Source organism: Eubalaena glacialis, chromosome 6, assembly GCF_028564815.1.
Source record: "Eubalaena glacialis isolate mEubGla1 chromosome 6, mEubGla1.1.hap2.+ XY, whole genome shotgun sequence".
In the NCBI taxonomy this organism is placed as follows: domain Eukaryota; kingdom Metazoa; phylum Chordata; class Mammalia; order Artiodactyla; family Balaenidae; genus Eubalaena; species Eubalaena glacialis.
Genome location: NC_083721.1, coordinates 76,069,848 through 76,093,336, shown reverse-complemented (window position 1 = coordinate 76,093,336; position 23,489 = coordinate 76,069,848). Strand labels below are relative to the sequence as shown.

Sequence of the window (23,489 nt, the reverse complement as noted above, 5' to 3'; positions counted from 1 at the left end):
ACAAAACAAGGACTTTGTAAGATGTAAAGATAACCCATATATGAAAGGAGTTGCCATTATTTGGTTTCCACTTTTTTCCCCATAAAACAACTGGAATTAACAGTAACAAAGGAATTTTTGCATAAATCTACAATCCTGGGAAAACCTACATTTTGTACAGATCAGTATAGCAAGTTCCCATTTGTACTTGCCATTAAAACAGTCACCACACTAAATATAATAAAGAAAATCTCAGAGTCCTTCATTTGGGAAGTTTACTACCATAGGCTGGGTCTATATTTGGTGTTACTGTGAATGGATGCACACTGACTTATGAGTCTGACGATTACGGGGAAAGGAATTTTGTGTGTAGCATGTGCCGGGGGTGGAGTTCTTAAAATGAAGAGGGCATACCCGGCCCTCTAATATTGGGCCATTAATTGACTTCACTACCTTCCACAGGCCACATCCCTTGTATGGGCCCGTTTCCACATAAAACATAAAATGATAAGAGTTGGAATGGGAAAAGGGTATTTAAAGTCAAAGCACTGACTTAGACTACTCAGAGAGATAATGAAGACAGAGAAGAGAAGGGGTCCAGGATCTCAAGAGATCCTACGTTGAGAGGTTGGGAGGAGGAAATGGCAAAGGAGACTGGGGAGTAGCAGGTCCTTGAGAAAAGGTGAATGTGATGTCCTGAAAGCCAGGAGAGGGAAGCTGATTAAGGAGTGTGCTGAGATCCAATACTCTGAGCTGAACGCGGAGCAGTCCAGTGACCACTGGCAATATGGAATTGTTGGAGGCTTTGACAACAGCAACAAATTAGTGTGATTAAAAGCCAGATGAAAGCCGGTTAAGGAGTAAATGAACAAAATCATTTTTGACGCCTTTATGAACTGCACAAGCTTGTCCCAAGCCCTTAGGTCTCCTAATTCATGACCCCTCTTAGATCTGACCTTCAGAGATTCTAAAGCATTTAACTTGTCCAGTACTTCTCCAGCCTCCGGAGATTGCTCTAAGGATATGAAAGTACTTCATAAACAAAGAGGCCAAACAAAGGAGCAGGGCAAAGGGGCAGCCGTGGGTTTTCATTACTCTATTCTATTACTCTATCCCCGTACTGTATTCATTTTGTATTCCCTAGGCTCCTCTATGCTCCTGCAATACCAAATTTTCTAAATGGTAGCCACCCAGTAAGAATTTATCACTCCGTATTTCTCGCCCTTCAGCCCCCGCCCCACACCTCGACCCCTCCCCTCCCCAAGTCTTTAACCAGAGAGGCACGAACTCACCATTCCACTCTGGAAACAAAAAGGGAGGGGCGGGGGGGGGGCGGGGTGGGGAGAGGCGAGGGGAGGGGAAAATACTGTGGTTTCTACAGAGGCTTTGAGCGCATGCGTGAGTCCTCCCCCGGACCGTTTGTGCTGCCCTCCTAGGAAGTGGGAGTGGTGGAGGTTTGCCCGACGGACCGAGTACGGGTGCCGAGCAGGCTCTCACGGAAGTCCATTCGCCATTGGGAGGTCCGCGGTGGGTGCTCTGTGCCCTTGTTGCCGAGGGCCTCTTCTTGGGGTCATTCCTGGAGTAGGAGCCGGACTGGGGCTGACACCGGAGCTCCCCCCTGGCCGCCTCGGCGCCTGTGTGACCTCCTCCCCGGCGGGATGTGGCGACTGCGCCGGGCTGCCGTGGCCTGGTAAGTGCGGGCTCCGACCTGGCCCCGTTATTTCTGGGGCCTCCAGAAAACGAGGTTGTCCCATCACTACATCCAGAATGTGTAGGTAACTCTCAGGCCAAGCAGAGAGCAGTTGGAGGATTCCGGGATATTTTTGAGGACCTGGAGTGACAGGAGCCCTGACTAGGCTTACCTAGGTGCTGGCCCCCGTACTGGCCCCTGTCCGTGTTCCTATGCCCCTCGGAAGATTCTGGGCGCTTTTCAGTCTTGGCCTTTTCTATTGTCCTTTTGTGCCTGCCCCTTTCACCCTTCTATCCTCGCTGTTATCTCTGTCTCTGGTGGCTTCTTGTTTCTGTCCGGGCTCTATGACTCTAACCATGTGTCACCCTTGCCGCGTCTCTTAATTCTCACTTTTTCTTCTACCTGCACGCCAGCTTACATTGCTTTTGCAGGTACCCGAGCTCTTCTCTCGGGGTGAAGGGGACTCTGCCTCTTTCCTTAGTACGCTGAGTGAACATGATTTGGAGTCAGATCTGGAGCGGTGACGCATGCATGTAGTGTCAGAGATGGTGATTAGAGATATTCTCTTAATAGCAGCTTTTTTCAGTGTTTAGGAAGGGAGACTTGCTTTTTGGATGTGAGGTGGTGAATGTAGCACCACCTTTCTAATCACTGTGTTATTGTTGCCCTGGTCTGTGTTAATCCTAAACCGAAAATCATAGAAGTATTTACATTTCTATGGGTTACTATGTGCATTTTAATGAAATTAAATTTGACTTTAATCTTTACACGTAGCTGTGTTCTAGTATCCTTAGATATCTTCAGGTTTAACTCATTGTTGCAGGCATTTGATGAGAAGTAACATACATCAAGCAAGGTTGGAAAAACTTGGTTTTCCTGAATTAACTCAGTCTCTAAACACCTGTCTTGAATTTTTTTCGGAATGTTTTAAGTGGTGTAATTTATAGTGTTTATAAGTGATGGGATCCATTTGTTTTATGAAGGTTGGTTTGAGTCTAAATTTAGAACTGAATGGCATACAATAGTTGAAGTTTCAGTCAATTAGAATAATTGAATAAGTTACTTCTAATGTCATGGAATTTTAATTTCTGAGTAAATCCACAGCCCTTGGTACTGAACTAAGTTATTTACAACCTTTTTATTTCTACTCAGTATTTACTGGGGAAATATATCTAATTTTCTTTAAATAAGAAAAGACTTTGCAGAAAATAGCGTACTTTGTTGGAGCAATTAAGATATGTAGGAAAAACTTTAAAAATTGAGTTTTCAACCGACTAATTATCAACTGATAATTGTTTATTCAATTGGATGCTGTCGGCTAAATTGTTTCTAAAGTTACTATTGACTCTGTAGTCATGGCTTAAAATGCCTTATGTTGATAGCACAGTTTAGCTGCAGAAGTAGAGATGCAGAAGGTCAGATGCCCCAAGTTCTGGAGTTTGTCTTTTGATGTAGCTCCTATGCATGTTATGAAGGAGTACATTTAAATTCTTACTCTTTAATAAATAAACATTCTTTGACATATATATCTAAATATGTGCTCATAGACATGTCAGAAAACCAATGACCAACATTTATTTAGGTGCAATAAATATTTGCATAAAATTGTTGAAAAAATAATAACATGCTAAGAAACAGTACGTAGGTTAAAAGCAGATGATGGATGAGTGTGAATAGATGATTTCTGGGGTTGGGGTCGGGGAGCCTTGTTTTGCATCACATTTGATTTTTAGTTTGGCCTAATATAGAAGTATATATTCAAATTCCTTTTCCACCATTCACTAGTCATTCTACCTTAGGCAAGACACAGTTAAAAAAAGCAAGTTGGTAAAATAAGGATACTTACCTTACTGGGTTTTTCTGAGAGTTAACAGTAACATTTGTGTAAACATCTGACATAATGCCTGGCAGTTAGATACCCCTTTCCCCTCACTGTCCTTCGTCACAACGTTATTTCAATGTTCCTTGATTCCTTTTCCTTAAGATATTTCTACTCCCGTGTAATTAAATGAATTACAAATTTATTCTTTAGTATGGGGCCTGGCCCATAGTAAGCACTATGACTGTGTGTTGTATAAGATAATCAGGCGTATGTTTGTTGGTAGGAGACTTTCATTCTCTGCCAGGAAGGACAGGAGGGAAGAGCTCAGATAGTAACATGTGCATTTAGATTTTTTTCTCCTTGGGGTGTTCCCCCCCGCTTTCTTTCTTTCTTTCTTTCTTTTTCTGGGGAGCCAGGTACATGAGGTGTTAATAATTTTTCCTTAATTTCCATTCCTGGACCATCTCAGGATTGTGAAACATAGATGAGAGGGCAAAGAATAGATGTTATAAGCTACTGGAATTTTGTGCTTAAAAGTTTACATGCCTTTTTTTGTATAGGTGCATCCATAATTCACATTTATTTTCATACCACCATTTTAGCCTAACATTACATGAAATCTTTTCGTATATCTACATGGTCTTCATATTTATCACTTTAATGGCTATACACAGTATTCTCTTTTGTTTATGTACCATAGTTTATAAATTTATGTTCTTAATGTTAGATATTTAAGTGGTAACATTTTTTGCTATTACAGCATATCTTTTTTTCCAGTTTTATTGAGGTATAATTGACATACAGCACTGTATAGGTTTATGGTATACAGCATAGTGATTTGACTTATATACATCATGAAATGATGACCACAGTAAGTTTAGTGAACAGCCATCGTCTCATATAGATACAAAATTAAAGAAATAGAAAAAAATATTTTTTGTGATGAGAATTCTTACGATTTACTGTCTTAACAACTTTCATATATAACATACAGCCTGTTAATTGTATTTATCATGTTGTACATTACAGTCTTAGTATTTATTTCTCTTAGAACTCTAGATTTGTACCTTTTGACTGCCTTCATTCAATTCCCCCTTCTGCCACCCCCTTCCTCTGGTAACCACAAATCTGATCTTTTTTCTATGTGTGTTTGTTTGTTTGTTTTTGAAGTATAATTGACCTACAACACTGTGTTAGTTCCTATTACACAACATGGTGATTTGGTATTTCTGTACCATTTCAAAATGATTACCATGATGAGTTTAGTTCGGATATGTCACTATACAAAGATATTTTGTTTTCAACTTTACTGACAGCAAATAGCTGTCAGTAGTTAATAAAATAAGTCTCTACCTTTTTTGTTTTCAGTTTTGATTTCTTGGACCAGGATCATAGCCCACATATAGTAAATTAGGGGACAGGCTCTGGAGTCCCACTGCCTAGGTTTGAATCCCTCCTTTACTCCTTGTGTCAGTGGGGACTTCAGCAACTTACTTATGTCTGTCCACCTTTTCCTCGTTGGTAAAATGGGGACGATACTAGTACTTTTATCATAGGATTATCAGCAGGATCAAATGAGTTAGTTCCTGCTGCAGGAGTGCCTGGCACACAGTAAATGGTTAGTAACTGGGCTATCGTAAGGCACAGTGTGATTGGTCATGTGTGCCTGTGTGTTTTCCCTTTTGCATATTGCTCTTTTATATCGTTTCCTTTGCATTGTTTCCTCATCTGATCTTTCTCCTACACCTATTTTTCTTTCAGTGAGGTCTGCCAGTCCTTAGTGAAACACAGCTCTGGAACAAAAGGAAGCTTACCACTACAAAAACTGCATCTGGTTTCACGAAGTATTTATCATTCGCATCATCCTATCTTAAAGCTTCAAAGACCCCACTTCAGGACCTCATTTCAGCAGTTCTCCTCTCTAACTAACCTTCCTTTACGTAAACTGAAACTTTCTCCAATTAAATATGGTTACCAGCCCCGCAGAAATTTTTGGCCAGCGAGATTAGCTGCAAGACTCTTAAAACTTCGGTATCTCATACTCGGATCTGCTGTTGGGGGTGGCTATACCGCCAAAAAGGTGAGTTTAACTTTCCTACTGCTTTTCCAATTATTCCAGCATGATTGTTTTAAGGTTTCTTTGCATATGTCGTTTTTCTTTAGTGCAGTAGAATGTAATTAGATGTTTAAACATTTATTGTGTGTCTCTATTATGTGCTAAATTGTTTTAATGGTGCTAATAGGAAAATGCTCTCTGAATCTTAGTTATTATAAGAGATGAAAATGGCCTAATGGAAGGAGCACTGGTCTGGGAGTAAGAACACTTAGGTTTGATTTTCAGCTTTGCCATTTAGTAGCACAGGCAGGGAAGTAAGTGGCATGCTCATGCAACTACTTCGTAGCAGCTCTAGGACCAAAGGTGGGGTATCCTGATCCCTGGTCTGTCTTCCTTGTATTCCTCAGTGTTGTTTAAAGCCAAATCATGAAACCCATTTGAAATAGGAGTACATTTTGAATTTTTCCATTTTCTGTATTTAGTAAAGGAACATTTACATGTTTTATATGCTTGTCTGCTAATTTATTTTTAGAAGAGCAGAGGCCACTTTGTTTCTAAAAATTTTGAACATAATACATTGCTCTTAGTAGCTTAGCATGTTTTAACAAAATAGATTTAAATAGTTTTTTTTATCTTTTATATGGCATTCAGATCATTTGATTGGCATACTTTCTTATCTTTTAGACTTTTGATCAGTGGAAAGACATGATACCTGACCTTAGTGACTATAAATGGATTGTGCCTGACATTGTATGGGAGATTGATGAGTATATCGATTTGGGTTTGTATCAACATTAAAATACTTTTCTTGGTTGTATCTTTAGGAAAGAGAAATAGTTGTATTGAGATAGCTCCTTAACTCTAAGTTTAAGGTTGTAGCAGTTGTTTTTTTTTTTTTTTGACATCTTTATTGGAGTATAATTGCTTTACAATGGTCTGTTAGTTTCTGCTGTATAACAAAGTGAATCCGCTGTACGTATACATATATCCCCATATCTCCTCCCTCTTGCGTCTCCCTCCCACCCTCCCTATCCCACCCCTCTAGGTGGTCACAAAGCACCAAGCTGATCTCCCCGTGCTATGCGGCTGCTTCCCACTAGCTATCTGTTTTACATTTGGTAGTGTATATATGTTAGTACTACTCTCTCACTTCGTCCCAGCTTACCCTTCCCCCTCCCCGTGTCCTCAAGTCCATTCTCTACATCTGCGTCTTTATTCCTGTCCTGCCCCTAGGTTCATTAGAAGCTTTTTTTTTTTTTTTTTAGATTCCATATATATGTATTAGCATACGGTATTTGTTTTTTTCTTTCTGACTTACTTCACTGTGTATGACAGACTCTAGGTCCATCCACCTAACTACAAATAACTAGTTTCATTTCTTTTTATGGCTGAGTAATATTCCATTGTATATATGTGCCACATCTTCTTTATCCATTCATCTGTTGATGGACACTTAGGTTGCTTCCATGTCCTGGCTATTGTAAATAGTGCTGCAATGAACAGTGGGGTGCATGTGTCTTTTTGAATTATGGTTTTCTCAGGGTATATGCCCAGTAGTGGGATTGCTGGGTCATATGGTAATTCTATTTTTAGTTTTTTAAGGAACCTCTATACTGTTCTCCATAGTGGCTGTATCAATTTACATTCCCACCAACAGTGCAAGAGGGTTCCCTTTTCTCCACACCCTCTCCAGCATTTATTGTTTGTAGATTTTTTTTTTTATACAGCAGGTTCTTATTAGTTTTCCATTTTATACGCATTAGTGTATATATGTCAATCCCAATCTCCCAATTCATCACACCACCATGTTTGTAGATTTTTTGATGATGGCCTGTTGTAGCAGTTTTATTTTAATGATAAAAGTAATAGAATAGCAGAAAAAAAATTGGTAAGAAAAAATATTATCCACTAGTTCATCAGTTTAACACAGCTGCCACTATCCTTAGGGATCAGTTTCTTTTAGTTGTACCTATTTTGTGTATGTGGTTAATATTTTACTTTCCTTTTTAAGAATTATATAGTCATAGTGAACATACACTTTGCTATCTTGTCTTTTGCTACCTAAGACATTTGTCAGCATTTTCTACTCTGCCGAGCAGCCTTCTTGAATATCATTTTCAATGTTGTATGATGTTACCCAGAACAGATGCACTGTGCTTCACCTAACTAGCTCCCTTTGATTGAGTACCTTGGTTACCTCTACTTTTTGTAACCAGGTTCCTTAAAAGCCTGCTAGTGTCCAGAGTAATTTCTCCTGTTAGTCTTTCATTGTTCCCTTTTTCAAATAATAGATAGATGAGAAAAAAAGTATATTTGATAGTTATGATTGCCAGTAACTCATGGTGATCTTTAGAAAAAGATTTTTTCTGATGAAATTATTTTCCTCAGGTCTCTTTTTTAAGACTTTGTGTAGACATTTTTTAGACTTTAGCTTAGGTGTATACGGGGGTGGATTTAATCTCTGCATGCACTATTCACAGCACTGTCTTAAAGATAAAATTGTTACATTGACGAAGATATTTACAGGAAAAGCACTCCTTCAAATTATTTTTCTAACGTTTATGAGAAGAGCTTTTAACGTTATGCATTCACTAGTCCCACGCTGTAGTGACTGCAAGCCTGCGTTCTGAAGCTAGACTGTCTAGGCTTAAACCTGACTCCCCCACTTTGCTGTATGTGCAGGTCCTGTTACTTAACCTCTGTGCCTCATTCCTTGTCTGTAAAATGGGGTTGATGAGAACTGTTTTGTAGCATTGACATGAAGATTAAACAAGTTAATGCTTTTATAGCACTTAGAATAAGACCTAATACATATTCTTATTTTGAGAAACTTTGTGTTTTATCTTCTCCAGAGAAAATTAGAAAAGCCCTTCCTAATTCAGAAGACACTGTAAAGTTGTACCAAACTTTGACAAAATTGTTGAGTATTTGTAAACAAAAATAAATACTTGATCACTTTATAAATAAAGCTAGCAATAATAAAGTAATGGCTTGTCTTGGGTTCAGAGACAGTTTTTTTTTTTTTTTTTTTTTTTTTTTTTAAACATCTTTATTGAAGTATAATTGCTTTACAATGGTGTGCTAGCTTCTGCTTTACAACAAAGTGAATCAGCTACACATATACATATGTTGCCATATCTCTTCCCTCTTGCATCTCCCTCCCTCCCACCCTCCCTATCCCACCCCTCTAGGTGGTCACAAAGCACCGAGCTGATCTCCCCGTGCTATGCGGCTGCTTCCCACTAGTTATCTATTTTACATTTGGTAGTGTATATATGTCCATGACACTCTCTCACCCTGTCACATCTCACCCCTCCCCCAGAGACAGTTTTTTTGAAGTGGTAACAAGTGTAGGTCTTCCTAGGGAATACAAAAGGAGAGAGAAAAGTAATGGAATTCTGTTCTTAAACTTGAACTGGGATTTCATCACTTTTTTTTGAATTCAGGTCAGGTGCTACAAAAGATATTTTTTCTTTTTTCTTTGATTCATTGCCTTTCTGCTGTGACTTCCTCCCAAAAAATACTTCTGATTCCAATCCAGTGTTAACATTTATACAGTGCTTCTGTCTCAAGGCATTTAACTTATAAATCAAAGTTAACCCTCTAAACCGTATGTTTGGTGAGTCTTTTTAAAAAATTTTCATGGCTTGTAGAAGATCATCAGAATAACACATTGTTTCAGATATACGTAGCAGTTGTAGTTGGAATAGGGAGAAAACTGGAAAAAATATTTAAATTTAAGTTTATATATGATTATTTAAATTGTATGAATGTTTCAATAGTCAAATTCTTATTTTGAGACTATTTCTTTTCTCTTCTCCAGAGAAAATTAGAAAAGCCCTTCCTGATTCAGAGGACCTTGCAAAATTGGCACCCGACTTTGACAAGATTGTTGAAAGCCTCAGCTTATTGAAGGACTTTTTCACCACAGGTAAGGAAGGACGTGTGTTTGATCTCGTTTAAAATGTCGGGAAACACAGAGGAAAAATACTTAAAATGTATTCATTTGTTTATTTCCACCTTTTATTTATTTATTTATTATTTTAAATTAACATTTTTTAAAATAAATTTATTTATTTTGTTTATTTATTTTTGGCTGCGTTGGGTCTTCATTGCTGCATGCGGGCTTCCTCTAGTTGCGGCGAGCGGGGGCTACTCTTCCTTGCAGCAGGCGGGCTTTTCATTGCGGTGGCTTCTTTTGTTGCGGAGCACGGGCTCTAGGCACACGGGCTTCAGTAGTTGTGGCACGTGGGCTCAGTAGTTGTGGCTCGCGGGCTCTAGAGTGTAGGCTCAGTAGTTGTGGCTCACGGGCTTAGTTGCTCCGCGGCATGTGGGATCTTCTCGGATCCGGGCTTGAACCTGTGTCCCCTGCATTGGTAGGCGGATTCTCAGCCACTGCACCACCAGGGAAGTCCCTATTTCCATCTTTTAAATGAAGATATTTAGTACAAATAAAAGCCAGGTTTTTGATAAAAGGATAAACACGAAGTTTTGTTGCTCTGTGGTTTTACTATTTTTTTAATTTATTTTTATTTTTTGGCCGCGCCATGCGGCACACTTAGTTCCCTGACCAGGGATCGAACCTGTGCCCCCTGCAGTGGAAGCACAGAGTCTTAACCACTGGACCACCAGGGTAGTCCCCATGGTTTTAATTTTTGTTTAGCCCAACAAAATGAAAATTTGCAAGAACTTAAACATGCTTGGCTTTAGTCAGTGAGGGAAAAATAAATCACTTGTTCTTGACAAGTAGATGATACTTCCTATGTGTTTGCTGTTCATAATTGCTTATAGCCGATTTGGTGATTTTAAAACAAATTTAATTATAACGGACCATAATGAGTAGAATTTACTAAGGTTAGTCCTGGTGTATTTGCCCAATTCTGCCCTATCATGATATAAATCTGAGGTCTCAGACATCTTTGTTTGCTCATTGTTAAATTTTACATTTCTATTTCTCCCTTTGCTGATTTTTCACAGGTCACAAATTGGTTAGTGAAGTCATAGAAGCTTCTGACCTACTTCTCTTGTTAGGTGTGTAAACAGATATTTTTGCTGATTTAACATGCCTTTTAAATGCATCTAATAAACTAGCTGCAAATAAAATTGCAGACCAAATTTATAATATTGCTTATGCTGAATTTTAAAATGTCAGAATTATATTGGGCAAATTCATTATCCTTTAGGTGGAAATAATAAAATAATTTTTTTGTGGTAAAACTAAAATTCCTAAATATGTGTGTCTATATTATAAGATTAAAGCTATTAAAAAGAAAGTTTGCTTAACCAAAATATTTTCTTGAACCTGATCTGATTGTTTCTGATAATTGAAACGAAAGTCATTTTAGTTTGTCTCATCTGTCCTGTCACAGTTGACATTTTTAATTTAATTTTTTTGCTGTATATGGTCTGTAATGGCAGTAGTGTATGGCTGAACTGTAAGTACTCTCATGTAAAATAATCCTTATCAAAGATTGCCTTATTTTTTATTGTAATTTTCAGTGATATTTTAAAAAATCAGTTAAACATGTCCTATAATGGTTTTGAAAATTTTTTTCTTAGGTTACCACTGCATTCCTTAAAATAAGAATAGCTTTCCAAAAAGTGATTTTTGCTCTAAAAATCCTTTTATCTTTCAACCGACTAAACATAATTTGGAATTTAGTTTAGGTTATTGACTTCACTGGAGAATTTAAAGGACTGCATATTTATCTTTAAGGTTCACCTGGAGAAACGGCATTTAGAGCGACAGATCCCGGGTCTGAAAGTGACAAGCGTTATAGAAAGGTACGTATAAAGGAGCATTCTTCACATAGATAGTCTTGAAAGATTTTTAAAAGTTTTTACCTACCCTGGAAGATCTGAAAATGGTAACATCCGAGAAGCAAACATAAAAGCATCCAGTGGAGGTATTGTTATTATTCTTGGTACAAAATGCAAGGTATTATTCAGCAGTTCTGGAAATATAATTGGAGAAGCCAGTTTCCCTCAAATATGTCTGTGAAATATTAGTTTCCAGGGTTGTCCCCAACAAAGGGTTTTGTTGTTAAATATGTGTGGGGGAAAGCTGGTATAAATAAAACAAGCAGGCTTCTTTTCTTTTCCCTAGGATTTCTCAGACCTTAATATATGCATGTGCATTGTGAATCTCTAAGAGAAGTCAAAGTGTGCAGGGTTTTCCAGATTTATTTAGCAACAAAACCCTTTTTCCATGAATACCTTTTAGGGACTAATGTTTCATGATATACAGTTGGGGGAAATATTAAGGGAATAGCAAGTTTGTTACTAAGGGATAAATAGACTTCTGTTACATTGATAGTCAACAGAATTACGTATGGGGTTATTTAGGATATGTTAATTTCAATTCATGCATTAAAACCCATATGAAACTTTTAGGAGAATTGCTGATGTAGAATAACGTGCATTGTTGTGTATTTATATTCATATGTTAACCTGATATTGTCTTACTCTTCACTTTTTTCATCTTTTGAAATTAGTAAGATAACTGATTCCTCGGAAGTTTTTTTTTTTTTTTTTAATAATCTAGATAAATAAATATCTGGAAAAAATACTCCATGAACATTTAAAAATTCAATATGAACATTTAAAACTTCAATATGAACATTTAAAAATTAAATGATGAAGGTTATTATGGTTTTAAATCATTGAGGTAAATAATTTTATGTTTTTGGGGGAAGCAGGAAGAAAGTAATTCCTATGTGTAGATTTCCATCTTGTTTCCTGTCCTTCAACTTTGAGCTTTTTACATGATATTCCAAGTTTTAATTATATTTCAAAAGATTTTTTTTCTTTTGTCTTTTAACTTGATCTTTTGGAGAAAACATTTTTCAAAATGTGTGTGTATATGTGTGTGTGTGTTTGCCTTTTAACTTGATCATTTTTGATACCTTTTCCACTGGCATTATTTTAACCAAGAGATACCCTTGACTATACATGCTACTGGGAAGAAAAATTTGAATAGAAATTAGCCTATGATGCACAGCTTATTTTGAGCCAAGGCCTTGGCCCTTAATGCAGATAGACTTAATGTGCAGAGAAAAGCTAATCTAACTGGGGAGAAGGAACCCCTGTTACATGTATGGCAGTATGGTTTTTGAGTGACAGGATTTCTTGTTGCCTAGATTGGTTAGGGGAGGCTTGCATCTCTGTTCTTTTCTGATATGGCCTAGGATTGTTTTGGTAAATGAGAATCCTGTTTAGGACCTGACAGATAATTCCCTTAAAATCCTGCTAAGGTGATAAATGAGTAGTAACTGATAAATGATCAAGAGCTCTGCAGTATAGAAGAAACAAGAGAACTGATCTCTGGGAATTTATTTATATTTACAGATTTTATTTTATACAGTAGACATGAGAGCAAATTTATTGCTTTATTTTATAATTTACTTTGCTTGAAGATAAGTGCTGTTGTAGACTATTTCTTCTTAACTTTTCCATAATTTATGGTGATTATCTTACCCATTAAAAACGCACCAATTATTTACAACTATTTGTTATAAATTAAGCTGTTTTCATTATAGGTTAAATCAGATAGTATTAAATGCTAGTATAAATGTTTACTATACAGAAAAAGTATTTTCAACCTCAACTAGTGGTTTTAAATTTTATTAATATGCAGCATTATGTTTTCAAGGCTTGACTGTTACCTGTGATATTTGAAAATAATGAACTACTCAGACAAGACGCAGATAAACTGATTGCAAGAGACTTGTCTGTAAATTGATGGTTGAATGTAAGCATGGAAAGGGAGACCTTAGCAGAAGCCTTTTTGAAATTATTCTAAAGCATCAAATTTGAAAATTTGGGCAATAATCAGAGGTGGTAGGATGGCATCCAGAGTTCAGGTGATACCTTTTTGATTGGTTCAGTCTGGTGTCTGAGAGCCCCAAGATTTAAAATGGTGCTCATGCCTTAGCTTAATGATTGTTGGGTTTATACCAAAGTTTCTGGCTAGACTTCTATTAGAAATGTAAAAGTAAATGTGAATCAGATTTTTTTTATGTGGTAATAAATTAAAAACATTTCGACTAGAAGTAGAAAGAAAAACTTGTTCTTTCTAATAAGAGAACACATCTGGAAAAGTGCTGGCAAGTAGAGGGACAATTAGGAACCTTTCTAAGTCAACTGAAGTGAAAGTGACAGGGCGTTGCAGGAACACAGATGCCAGATTGACTTGAGTCAGGCAGAATGAACCACACAATAGACAGATTACCTGTGGTTTGCAGTCTGGGGTCACTAGACTTTTAGGTGTTCTGGAAAGTTGTGATTGAGGTCTTCAAAAAGTCAAAAAGCATGTATTCTCACATAATGCTACACAGGCTAACTAAACATCAAGTTTCTTTGATTTTGCCTGGATTTATATCCGTTCAGTTTGTGGACAGTAGTTATGTTTATCAAAAGTTCTTGTACGTATTTTTGATAAATAAAAAAGGGAAAAATACTGAAACCACATTTTAGTAAATGCTTTTAGTTAATCAAAAATTTTTAAACTTGTGTTCACTATAGAAAAATATTAGAAAGAGTCCTTAGTGTGACCTGAATAATATTCTTGAGACCTGGAGACCTTTAGAACTACCTGAAGACAAATTCGGAATTGGAGTGGCAAGCCTTTTTTAGTGAATTAATGGACTCACCTGGTTTGTAAGTCAGTAGATTTCTGTATATCGGTCATAGTATATATAGGTGACAGGACCACTTAGTGTATCGCCTTTTTTTAGATTCAGTAACATTGTTGTGTTCTAGTGAAAATTAATTTGCTAAATGAGACATTATCTGTGCTTTTGTTCTATCATGTTTCTGATTGCTCATAAACTTCTCATAGAAGTAAGGAATATGGTCATTCTGAAGGTTACAAGCCCATTTATAATTTATAGAAAATATTTGAAGTCCAAATCATAAAAAGTATTGTTACTCTTTAAAAATAATCATTAAATAGTAATGCTCTTCCTTTCCACGTTACTGTAATTCTTATTTGTGTGGCTTTACTTATTTTATACCTACCCTCTGAAATATCTCTCTTCCCTTTTCTCTGCCTAATTTCCACTCATCCTGAAAGCCCAGTTCAGTTGTCACCTTTGTGAAGCCTTCCATAACCATTTTAGTCCCAATAATTATTCTCTTAACAATTTAAAACATTTGACAGATGAAACACTATTTACTTTGGCTTTCATTGTTACTGTTTAATAGGCTATTTCTATCACAAAATCTCTGTTCTCAGAGCACCTAGGATAATGCTGAACTCTTAACACAATTCGTCCGTTGATTTAACTCAGTAAAAGTCTAATTTAAAGTAAGCAAATTTGATTAATGCTAACAAGAGTGGGCCCAAAGATTTTATGTAATGTGTCTTTTTGCTCTGATTACCTTTGAATTTCTCCTGGCCTTCAATATTTGACAACTGTTGAGGAGAGCAAGAATGTGGAGGTAGCACTTATACTCGGAATTCTGAGTTGTAACAAAGCAGTGTTGCTTAAGTAGGACTTACATTTCTGGGATTCCTCATGCAACAAATAATGTAAACTGTGGCAAAATGAAATTCTCACAACCAGCACCATGAAGTAGCCGCAGATTCAGGAAACTTAGGTTTCCTGAGCAGCTAACAATTGGCAACTATACTTGGTTAGATACTTGTTTTATTCCTTAATAATAAGCATATTGCATTTTTATGTCATTTAAAAAACATTAAATATATACTGTGTACATAACACTGTTTTTAGGTAATAATTTAGAACAAAGGGGATTTGGTAGAAATCGTAATATCGATAAAAACTATTGGTAATAGACTGATTTGTTCATCTCTTAAAATTATTATTTTTAGAAATTGTCCAAATAGTAAAATAGGATACGATGTTTCTCAATTGGAGCAAATTAAATAATTCAAGTAGAAAGACATACTTCTTTCTGATATCCAATAATAAACATATTTTAGTTGGCTGTAAATATCTTGAGCTGAATTATATATTACTGGGAGGGAGGAAAATAGGAAAATAGATCTTTTTAGCTAATGAAATAGCAGAATTATTCAAACTTTGGAAAGTAGTTTAGTGCTTAGGAATATTTTTTAAATGGAAGGGGAAAGAAGTCTTCACTTTCATGAAGTTCTTTTCTGGACCCAAGTTACTTTTAAAACTAATAAAGCAGGGGTTGGCAAGCTTTTCCTTAGAGGCCAGATGGTAAATATTTTAGGTTTGCAAGCCCTATGGTCTCTAGGACTACTCAGGTAGCCCACTGTACTTTGTCAACTCCTTCTCTAAAGAGTAATTTACATTTGCCCTCCAAAATATTGTAGTTTTACCATTTTCCTCATTTAAATGTAAATTGAACGTGAAGGGTCAAAGGCACTTTGAAAATAGTGAGACTGTAGAGCTAACAGGTATCAGGTGCAGACTTTGGAGTCACACTGCCTGTATTCAGACTCTCTCCTTCCTATTTTCTGAGCTGTGTGACCTTGGATAAGTTCCTTAGCTTCTCTGAGTTTCTGGTTTCCTCTTCAGTAATAGAGGGAACCCTACCTGATAAGGGTTATTGTGAGCATTTCGTAAAGCCCTTTAGCACAAGATCTTGGCACATGATAAAACTAAATAAATATTAATATGATGATAATAACAATGATGATTATTACCATCTAACACTTTGAATTATTCCATGAGTTAGCATATTAACATTATTTGATTAATTTCCTCCCCTTCTCTTAATTCCTGTTGAATCTGTTCTGGGAATTGTGATAAGTGGGAAAATGGACTGTAGGGTTGATGTGTAGCTTATTTACAGAATAGGCAATTTTTAGGAAACCCAATTTGGATTTTATGCTGTAAACTTTGTATGCATTTTTAGGTAAAAGTAGGTTATCATTTAATTCATTCAAGCAGCAGACATGGGCCAAGCCCTATCCTAGATGCTGGCCATAACACATCTAACGTGTCAGGCCTTATTCTGTGTGCTAGGTATAAAAACAAACAAGGTATGGGCCCTTTAGAATACTGTTAAAAATATAGTATTGGGTTGGCCAAAAAGTTCGTTTGGGTTTTTCCATATCTTACAGAAAAACCCAAACAAACTTTTTGGCCAACCCAGTATTTTATTTTATTTTATTTTATTTTTTTGGCCATGCCTCCCAGGTTGCGGGATCTTAGTTCCCCAACCAAGGATCGAACCCAGGGCCCCAGCAGTGAGAGCGCCAAGTGCCAACCACTGGACTGCCAGGGAATTCCCAAAAATATAGCATTTTAAATGTATTCACATAAGAATGAGTCATAATTTCAAGATTTAAAAAAATATTTTCTAACAAGCTTATCAACTTTTAGAGGTATTTGCAGCATTTTTAGTTGGTATTTTTGGTTTCTGGAGTTATCACTGATTTTCTTGGTCTGACATTATACTTTTTTAAAAACCCGAGAACACTGTACATGAAATATGGGGCTATGAGAGCTGCAGTGTCAAATTGACAGTAACCAGGAGATGTATAGAGAGTATTCATCTGTGGTTGTTTACAATAACTATTGTTAAAGACCACAATTAGTACATTTTTAATGTAATATATATCATTTAAAAAACAATTATGTGCTATTTCTTGAGAGAAGAATGTCTGAGCTTGGGAAAATATTTATTGAGTAAAAGTGTTCTGTTCATGTAAGGAGGCATGAACAAATGCCTCATCTTGCACAGGAGGCACACACATTTTTCCCTTCCTTATTCCACAAGCCTTAGCTTTAAAAGCTAATCCAGCTGTGCTTAGGGTGAGATTTGAAGCCTAAAATTGGATAAAGGTAACCTTTTTTAGTATAGTGTATATAGCTTTTTCTGTGTCTAATTCTTGTTTTCTTCCTACTTTTTTCAGGAGCTAACAGTTAATTTCAACTACCTTCACATAAAAGTGCTTCAGTAACAGACTTGGAAGGAAAGTGAGGTGTCACTAGAAAGAGAGGGTGTTTTTCTTGTAATAGATATTAGATATTTACCATACAATTTTTATGTACATATAAGCAGTGGATGAAGGAGGGGTGTTTAAGCTATGAAAAAACAAGAATCTTGTGCCTGATAGACCAGCACAGTTAAGAAATGTGGAATATTTTCTCACTGCTTTGGCATTTTATAACTTACACTACTGGATATTATGTTAATTAAAGCACAGGTACACTAATGTGTAAGCCAACATGGGAAGCCTTCTTTAAAAGGGAACTGTTCTGAGAAGTCTAAACACTTGGATGAGTAGAAGAAGTGATTATGATAAATGACTAAATGAATAAAAATGAGTTGGATTACTTTTCTTTCTGCTTGATGAAAGGCAGTGATGAAAAAAAAGGACATAAAAAATTATGGGAATGATGAGAGGGTAGTGAATTGGCATTGCATTTCTTTGATAGATTTATCAATGACCATAAAAGTATTTATTTAAAAGATACATGTTAAAAGATAACCACAGATTTTTATAAATATATTTTGTACTATTGAATTTGGAAACAAATGTTGAAATTTCAGTTATGTTACTTGCCACTTTGATGTTCTCTTACTTTTCATGAAGAAATATCAACTAGTTTCATCCTTTGATTTATATAGTAAGTCAACCAGTTTCATTATGTTGGTATAACTTAATGTATTAAAACTAAGAATCAAACAAAATAAAAATCCCCCTAATTGTTTGCTAATATTTCCCTTAATTTAAAGTGCTTTACTGTAATACAGCTTTTCTATTTGTATTTATTTCGTTTCTGGTAAACTTTTTTATTTATATAAATCTTTGGATTATATAAACTAAGTTATTAAGCCTCCAGGTGAGTCTACTAATTAAAATTTTAATGTAATGTTAACCAATATTTCATTTTAAGAAACTTTATAATTGTACTATACAAAATAAAATATTTTTGGCGGTTATTTTATAAAGCTGTGAAGCTATTTGAAACTCCTAATTTAGATTATTTTAATGAGTATTAGTTTTCCTAATTCTTTTTATAATAATTTTTATAACTTGGTAAAAATTGTTCTCCCAGGTAAACTATTCTTGTGCAAGTTAAAGAGTGACCTCATTCATTGGAACTTTGCCTTTTTAGGGTTTCTGATTGAGAAAATATAAGGTTCCTGACATTGTTAATTCCTAGTTGTTTTTTCTCCTACATTTCTTGAGGTTGATTATCTAATAGACAACAATTAAAAACACTGTACAGAAAATGACATGTATTTTAGTTTCATGTCACAAGTGAATATATTGTATCAGATGAACATTTCATGATTATTAAATGGAATGAATTTTAAACATAGAAATGATGATTATTTTGTGCATAGGTTCAAACTGGGTTTTGTTTCATTTTTATTTTCATAGTAACTATATTATCTCCATATCTTAATTATGTTATTTTATTGAACTTGTGCTTTAGTAATTGATATATCCTTGGTTATATTCTCAGAGGCCATTTTTATTTGTCAAAACAGCTCATAAAAAGTGAAAATTCAGTCAAACTACTTATTTGATGTTGTATAAAGCTAAAACAGTACCTCAAAAAATTATTTTTTAATTTGCAAAAAAAAAAAAAAAACCCTTAAATTTTAATCAAATAAGATTCTGTGCGTAGACATGTAAAATTATGAATTAATGTAAGACCTTGATTAACTTGATGCTCGAAACTACGTTTTGAAGGATCTTTATTTATTTACTTTTTGGCCATGCCACGTGGCATGTGGGATCTTAGTTCCCAGACCAGGGGTCAAACCCACGCCCCCTGCAGTGGGAGCTTGGAGTTTTAACCACTGGACCTCTAGGGAAGTCCCTTGAGGGGTCTTTAATTGAAGACATCAGATGTCAAGGAAAACTTAAGAATAATAATTTAATAAGTGATTAAGCTATTATGTATTCTCCATTTAGTCTTATGAAACTTATGGTTGAGAATTAGAAGATTCAGAAATCAACACTGTTGATTTTGAATCAACACTGTTCAAAACTTTGAAATCAACACTGTTCAAAAATCAGTTTTGTTTTTCCCCCCATATGTATCAAGTCAGGAGCATACACTAGTTTGTATTGGCAATTCAAAAATAAGGGTTGAAGTATTTGTTTTCTCAATTTTTCTGTTACTAGGACATTTAGTTAACTATAGTGCCACCTTCCTTGAGCATTCCAGTTAGTCTCGGTTTTATTGTATGTTGATATTATATATCTGGCTCATTTTATTCAGCAAACAGTCACTTATTGCATTTTCCTTTTCACTTATTAAACTATGCTGTTTTATATTTCTGAGACATAATTTTACTGAGGAGAAAAATGGAAATGTAGTACAGAACCCAGTTATATTGTGGCTCTAAAGGTGCATAACTGAGTTTCCATTTTTGTTATAAGCTATCCATTCCTCTCTGACTTACATCTGTTCCTTTCTTGTGCCCTTTGGTTTAACATTGTTCTCCTCCCCAATTTTCCTCTTCTCCTCGTTGTAAACTCATGGCAGGGTCTGCTTGGTGAGCTCATTCTCTTACAACAGCAAATTCAAGAGCATGAAGAGGAAGCACGCAGAGCCGCAGGCCAATATAGCACGAGCCATGCCCAACAGAAGCGCAAGGTGATGGATGGTTTAAGGGGGCTACTGATATGTTCACACTAATCAGCCGTTTCTACCAGGATCATGTCACCTTAATCCATTCATGGACTCCAATTATGAGAAATTATTTTTGACAAAGTAAAAATATGAAAGATAAAAGAAATGCAATTTTCCTAGAGTAGGTAAATCCAAAATATTAAACATAAGAATTTATTTTCTGAAAATTAGATTATCTGTGAGGGTTCATGGATTTGTACTTAGATAAGAATTATGAATTGTAGTTTCCTTGGTCCAGTTATTGAGTCACCTTAAATTTGTAGCCAACTTGTCTATTCTCCAAGTTTTCATTTGTAAAATGAAAAGGGTTACTGTGAATGACCATGTTAAATTAAAGAATGAAATGTATTTGTTTTAGTTAAAATGAATCAGCAGAGAATTCTTATTTCTTACAGCAGGAAACTATTTTGACTTAACTTTGGGGCAAAGTTATTCTTAGATACTTTGATAAATTTGTATAAAGACTTTCCACATTTATTAATAAAGTCAGCACAAATTTTCACCTTGTCCACTGAAGGATTGAACATTGGAAATTTGATACAATTCTGGTCAATAAAGAACAGATTCTGATAAAACTCAACATAACAATATACAAATGTTTGATTATAGGTGCAACCAAGGAATCCTTAAAGATATACTTTTGGCTGTTAGATGATCCTATAGTATAGATCCCAAGGTTAATGTTCTAAAGAGACTAGAGTCAAATGAACTGTATGTAATGATTTAAAAATTATACTCTAAGATCTTGAAATCAGCTATTTGTGTTACATATATTAGATAAGAAAAGTTTTGGAGTTAGGTGCAAATCTTATTCAGGAAAAAAGATTCAGTCATATAATTAGCTTCCTGTAGGTTCTGATACTGAAATCAACCAATATTATAGATAATTAGTGCAATAATTCTGCTGGCTAACCCTGTCACATTTGGTGGTGGTTAATACTTGAGAATACTCATCATAGTTTCATTTATTTTTTCAGTATCACTACCTGGCTTTTCTCAATTCCATGGCTGTGGAATCAACTCCTATATGTTCTTTAGCTTTCAGTGAATGAATAACATAGGTAGAAATAGAAAACAAGTTATTTTCCTACTTGTGTTAAACCAAGGGAGGACTTACTTTTTTTTTTTTTGGCTGCGTTGGGTCTTCGTTGCTGTGCGTGGGTTTTCTCTAGTTGTGGTGAGCGGAGGCTACTCTTCATTGCTGTGTGCAGGCTTCTCATTGCAGTGGCTTCTCTTGTTGCGGAGCACAGGCTCTATGTGCGCGGGCTCAGTAGTTGCAGCACCCAGGCCCCAGAGTGCATGGGCTTCAGTAGTTGCGGTGCGTGGGCTCAGTAGTTGCGGTGCGCGGGCTCTAGGGTACGCAGGCTTCAGTAGTTGTGGCGCGTGGGCTCAGTAGTTGTGGCTCACGGGCTCTAGAGAGCAGGCTGAGTAGTTGTGGCACACGGACTTAGTTGCTCCGCAGCATGTGGGATCCTCCCAGACCAGGGATTGAACCTGTGTCCCCTGCATTGGCAGGCGGATTCTTAATCACTGTGCCACCAGGGAAGTCCCAAGGGAGGGCTTACTTTGAATGGTGCTTTAACATTCTCTGTTCCTCATGCTGTTGAGAGTACCATTTAAATATTGTAACAAGTTGGATGCTTAGGCTAAGCCCTCCGTTCCTTAGCTTTGTTACAGAAGGAAGGGGAGGGAGCTACTGTGTTTTGGTATGTTAGTTAGGATTATGAATATAGCTCTAGTTACTAGTAGTTCTTGTTTTTTTCATAATGGTAAAATAATTTGCAATGAGTCCTATAGATCTGCTATTTTAAGATTCTAAGATACAGTTTAAGATTATTGATGTGCTATTGAATCTGATGATTTAAGCAATATCAATAGCGAATATTGTTTATTTTCTACAATGCCAAGGGTTAATGTTCATTTGGGGCCTACTTTACTAGCCTTTTTTCAGGCTTAGGGTTATCCTTCCTATTCCTAATATTTATTGGATTATCCATGTAACCCTTTTATTCCTCACTTTACACATTTGTAAAAGAGCTACTGGCAGGACTGTACCTCCATCTGTTTTATTTATTAAGGCATACTAAGTAGAGCACGAAACAGGGCTTGTTCCTGCCCCCTTTGCAGTTACCTTGTGTGAAAGTAAATGAGACTAAAAACAATTTATGCTCCTCTATAATAATGTCATTCCTTTTACTGTCCTTAAAGATGGTTTCCTTACTGTATCTTCCCCTTTGTTCCCCCTATAGTTAGTACACAGATGACTTTTCAGCCCTACATTGTCATAATGACCAAAATCCTAATTTGATGAGATTTTTATCATTCCAAGCATTTGAGGTTTGCTTGAGGTACAAAGCCACAGCTACTTGTTGTTGCTTTTTGATCACTATTTCTTATTACACCTTGAAAATATAAGTAGGCCTTTATTATTTATATCTTATTAGTAGCAGCTAATAGATTAACCCTGTATCATCTGAGCAAAGGAGCTCATGCAGAGACAGTAGATTAAGACTGCCATTGATAGGTTTGCCTCCTGTGAATATGTACACTTACATAAAAATTTTTACGAGTCTTATGCATTTCTGTATTTCAGAATGTCCACAATTGCTTAGTAGGAAGAAATACTTAAAATTTAAAAATCAGGCTTGTTTTTGTGAGGAGCTAGTAAAGGTTTTTCTCTTTCAGCTTTAGCTTGTTTCTGCAGAGGGTTCCGCTCTTTCTCCATCAATTTTACAGCCCTGGAATTGTAGAAAAGCTCTGGTTTCAAGACTATTGATACCCATTTCTGTCAGGGTGAGTTTTAAATTAATTTCATAATGAAAACTAAATATATTAAACAGCAGGACAAGAACTTACTGTAAGTAGCTGAATTTTACCAGTAAAGTGCATCAAAATAAAATATACCCAGGTTGCTAGTTAAGACCTCAAATAAATGATAGACTAACAATAGCATGTAGTATTCTCTTAAGAAAATATGTAAAAGTATCTTATCATCAATCTTTAATATTTATTTTGTGAACCTAAATGTTTTGATTTTGTTTCCTAGAAAATATTAGGTCTAATTCTTGATTCCACCATCACCTGTCTTTTATATAACAACATTAATCTTTTAATTTAACATTAAACTAAGCAGATAGGAAGTGTATTGGTAAAACTGTGCATGAGTTGTTCCTAACAGTCGTGCCAGAAGGGCACATAATAAATTTAAATATTCCTAAAAATCCAAATTTATGAAAATCTTAACAGTCATTGTTACTAAATACTAATATTAGCATAAAGATTGTATTTGTAATGTTCTAATAACCTTATATCATTTTAACTCTTTATATATCCTTTTTATTTTAC

At 35.8% G+C, this 23,489-nt stretch overlaps 1 protein-coding gene across 5 annotated transcripts in view; it reads left to right on the top strand.

Moving 5' to 3' along the window:
- Positions 1-1,452: 1,452 nt before the first annotated feature.
- Positions 1,453-23,489, top strand: part of OPA1 (OPA1 mitochondrial dynamin like GTPase) — a 94,455-nt gene continuing 72,418 nt past the window's right edge. For 2 of the 5 annotated variants that reach the window (XM_061193259.1, XM_061193258.1), the window contains exons 1-7: positions 1,453-1,669; positions 5,253-5,571; positions 6,232-6,328; positions 9,371-9,478; positions 10,525-10,578; positions 11,264-11,331; positions 19,998-20,108. In XM_061193259.1, the coding sequence (XP_061049242.1) occupies positions 1,638-1,669; positions 5,253-5,571; positions 6,232-6,328; positions 9,371-9,478; positions 10,525-10,578; positions 11,264-11,331; positions 19,998-20,108 (789 nt within the window). In that variant the 5' untranslated portion in view covers positions 1,453-1,637. The remainder of the gene's footprint in view (positions 1,670-5,252; positions 5,572-6,231; positions 6,329-9,370; positions 9,479-10,524; positions 10,579-11,263; positions 11,332-19,997; positions 20,109-23,489) is intronic. The other 3 variants (XM_061193260.1, XM_061193261.1, XM_061193262.1) reach the window with 3 other exon arrangements.